Here is a 4,332-nt window from a genome sequence, read left to right on the forward strand (position 1 = left end):
AGAGGAGAGAGAGAGATGCATAGATATACATAGATAAATTGATAGGTAGATAGATAGATTGATAGGTAGATAGATAGATAGATATAGATACATACATTTTATCACAGCTTTCCTTTCTTAATAAATGAGTAGTTGTACTGTAACAGTTTTCTTTTGTTTAAGGGTTCGTCGTTGATTCGTTGACAAAACGTACCATATATAGATAAGAGTCCGTTAGAATCTTTCCGTCAGAAGACGGCTGCTGAATTTGTATGATAAATATTTACAGTTATTGCAGTATAATAGTCCCTCATTTTTCAATTGTATTTCATAAAATCAATCTGGCAGAAGTCCATGGTGCATGTACGCCAGTAAACCTATCATGCGACCGAAGAGGCTTTATTAACAACATTTTGAATGTCTTCTTTTATATTTATTGCAGTTAAGCGGTCACTTCACCGGTCACGGAAACTTTACGGTCCGAAACAACTTCCTGAGTTTCGTCCTGACGAGTTTCAGTAACGGCAGCCTTGTCGCCAACTTAACCCTGGCAACGAAATCGCTACTGGCGACTTCAGACATCCAGCAGGCCATGACTAACGTACAAGGCATCAGCATCGGGAGCCTGAACATTCTTACAGGTACTGTCCGTAAGCACGTTGACAGAACGTACTGCATCTGCACGAAACCCGTGTAATGTATTGTGCATAGCACTTCGGAAGAACGTCTCATATAAGGTCGTTGTCACGTATATAAGCTAAACATCCCGACTGTAGCTTCCAAATGTTGTGTTGGAAAAGATATTGCCTGCAACAGGCAAAATTCAGATGCAATGTTGACCAAACATCCAACAAAAACCGTAAAATGGTTCCGCGCAGGCACAGTACGTTCAGCACTCACTTGACTATGACGTAATTTGAGTGACCATTTGGGGGGGTTAAACCGGGTGCAAATTCGTTGAGAGAAATGCTTCAAGAGATGATTATACTTACTGCATTACTTATATTTCACCCACCTTCATGATTTGCTTATTGTGTTTTACAGAGCTTTGCTACCCTGGGCACTGTCTGTATGGCGGCAGCTGTTCTGTTGCCAGTGCACAGCGGCAATGCAGGTATTTGTTTCATTTACCGAGAATAGCATATTGCTTATTTGCAGAATTTCATTGCAATTTTGACCAAAAAAAAATGACAAACAGCAGGTATCGTTTTCAGGCTGTATAACCTGTCATATAGATATGGCATTCTTCAATCTTAGTCAGATAAATAGCAGTTTGCTCTGAGATTAGTTACATTTGTTATATATTTTTAAATCACTTTTTACTCCGTGAAGGAGGTCAGGACCTCCGGACGGAGTGTTGTAATCGGCTGATTTTTCATGTTCGCAGTCAAAACACTGGGTTCTCTTTGTGTAATCGGCACGCAATTTTATACGCCGTCTGCGGGCATGCCCGTGTTGATGCACGAATGTGTATTTTTGCCGTTGCTGCTTTCGCGGTCAATGTAATATCGCAGACGCACCCCTACAATTACGAGGCGAATTGGAATGGTCCAGAAAAACGCGTTGTTTGGAATAGCAGTGGGGTTCAAAAAAGTTCATGCAGATACGGGGTGGTTTTTATAAGTGGTTCCAGATGTTTTTGCCCATGGTTAAGAGATGCCAAGTTTTTTGGAAGATGTTCGCAGCCAAAACGCATTCTTCCGTACGTCGCATTTCTGTGTAATTTCGCATGTGGTGTTGCATTATGTCCGGGATGATGCACGTCTTTTTATTTTTACCGTAGCTGTTTTGATATTGGAGTAAATGCTTATTTTCGAAACATCCCCATTTCTTTGAAATGGTTTCGTCCGTTTATGCAACTGTTACTGCGCTAATGACGACCAGTCGCGCTGTCCTGATACACCGCGAATGTGCGAGTGTTCCCTGTAGACAGTCCCGGGAGTCATTTTTTTGCACATTCCAGGAGCCAAACCAAAATACGTTCATGAACCGAGTCCAAAAAACCGAAACGTGAAAATCGGATGATCGGACCTGATGTACATTTCTCTTTCTATAGATTGTACACACAATACACACATCTTTAGATAATCTGGCCATGGACAGGTTAAAAAAAAGTAACCCTGAATCATACTAGATTAGCGTAAATGCATGTTAATGCGTTCAAAACAAGAAAAAAATTGTTTCCGGGTATTAATCTCTTGAATCACGGCGCTGAATATTGACGCAAAAATATTTCGGGCATCTCGCGCCCTTCCCGCGTCACGTGTAGGCATCTCGCATCTCTGATTGGTTGTTGCGTCTTAAGATGACTGAGCCGACGCGCGTTTAAACAATTTTTCTTTGTTCGATTTATCACACTTCACAGAGAATTGTCGCCAATGGCTACTTCTTTTTGTTGCAATATATAATACTTCACGGAGAATTGTCGCCTATGGCTTCTTGTTTTTCTTTTCCAGTTGTACGGTTGGCCGGGGCGGAAGTCGCTGCGAGTACCTTCTGTCGGGTAATTAGATCGCCATTTGCTGCTTGTCAGAAGAAAAGTCCCCATACCTATATCTGTAAATGCTTGTTGTACAATAACTATGTCTTCACATTGTAGATGTGTCTGTATAACTGAACGTTTGTGAATATCTGTCGATACATCTACAACTGCCTCAAGAAGCGAGAAGAAGTTAAACCTGTAAATGGTAGATCACATTAGTATGTGTATTTCAATTAAGTTATTGTTGTATTCTTTTCCCTATTCATGACCTGTACTTAGCTTTTAAAAGGATAAACGTACAATTAAGGTCTTTCATTCGTTAATTCATTTATTTAAAGCGACGACGGCAGGAATCGTGGTCGCCATCTTGGTCGTGGTGACGCCTCTCCTGCTGGTAGCGGCTTGTGTCTTACGGCGTAAAACGATTGAGGAAAAGGCCAAATTCTACAGGTACTGGACTTTGTTAAACATTTGATTGTAGGAAACGTATACAAACTTATAATATAAAACTAAATCCAACTTCAGAATACAGTAGTTCGTTTACACATCCAACCACGATAGTTACGTTTCCTATACACTCACTCACTCACTCACTCACTCACTCACTCACTCACTCACTCACTCACTCACTCACTCACTCACTCACTCACTCTGTCCTATAGCCACCGGCCGTTGGGGCAGTCCGGCTGACCGCAAAAAGTTTCCACCTCTAAATGACAACATGTCTAATACTGATTTCCAATTTCAACACTGGTTACCATGGTGACAGACGTCTGGTTCAGGTCATTGACTTTATTTCTTTGGGGAATTAAGGGAGAAGATGAGGAAGAGGAAAAAGAGCAAAAACAATATGTTTTTCTGCGAAGGTAAACATAATGAAGTTGAATCTCATCTAAATATTATTCACATTTCTAATACTGAAGGAAAACATTGTTTTTTGCTCAGTTTCTTCCTCTTCTTCTTCTTCTCCAAACAGTGACCTCTGACCTGACCAATGACCTGATTTGTTGACGGCTGTCACCATGGTGACTGGTGTTGGGTTACATAATGTTGCAATTTCATGGTCTGCTCTGCTCCTCTCGCCATACACTACTAGTACATGTATGTGTATGTGTATGTGTATGTGAATGTTTTTGAGTGAGAAATAACAGAGTAGACCATGTCCGAAGTTAAGCATTATGCATTTGCTTTGCAAATGTTACTTCTCTAGCTCTAATAGTGATTTCCATTTCCCCAGAGGAAACAAGACCCAGTCGCACATCTGGTGGAACGTGACGCGGCCCAAGTTCAAGGCGAGCTTTCCGAACGTGCCGACGCGCGGTGCAGGCTGGGTAACGCTGAGGCGGCGGCACGGGCACGGCACGTACGTGGAGGCGTTCCCGTATGTGGACCTGGACGTCAGGCGGTTCTTCCCGGGACGCAGGTACGTTACGGATTGGGCATGACATTTTTTTTATATTCCAACATGTAATCACCAGTCGTGGAGACGGCACACTCAAGTTTTATCAACTTATATTAATGCCGCCACCAACACAGGGGACAAATACATTACAGGACAATACTCATTTACACCTGAGCTGAGTGAGGAAAGTCGTGTAGGTAAAGTGCCTTTCCCAAGGACACAAGATCGGTGGCATGTCAGAATCATGTCAGGACTCGAACCCAGGATCTCTAGGTTCCGGGTCGCGCACTCTGCCGTTACGCCACACGACCCCACATATGGCACTTATTAGTGTATTTACAGATGCTAGTATGATTCTTTCAGCTATTTATGTTGCATTTTGTTTTTTTTCTAAGGCGTCCTTGGTATTTAGTTATACTAACTGAAGATTTATATTTAAAAACATATTATAGAAATTTTAATTAATCGC

At 41.8% G+C, this 4,332-nt stretch overlaps 1 protein-coding gene across 1 annotated transcript in view; it reads left to right on the forward strand.

Annotated features, from left to right (window-relative positions):
• Positions 1 to 183, forward strand: part of LOC109472919 (signal peptide, CUB and EGF-like domain-containing protein 2) — a 7,968-nt gene extending 7,785 nt beyond the window's left edge. Inside the window, exon 12 of the mRNA XM_019772785.1 lies at positions 163 to 183. Within this exon, the coding sequence (XP_019628344.1) occupies positions 163 to 183 (21 nt within the window). The remainder of the gene's footprint in view (positions 1 to 162) is intronic.
• The last annotated feature ends 4,149 nt before the right edge of the window (positions 184 to 4,332 follow it).

This window comes from Branchiostoma belcheri, unplaced genomic scaffold (genome assembly GCF_001625305.1).
Source record: "Branchiostoma belcheri isolate BF01 breed outbred unplaced genomic scaffold, Haploidv18h27 scaffold29, whole genome shotgun sequence".
NCBI classification, from domain to species: Eukaryota; Metazoa; Chordata; class Leptocardii; order Amphioxiformes; family Branchiostomatidae; genus Branchiostoma; species Branchiostoma belcheri.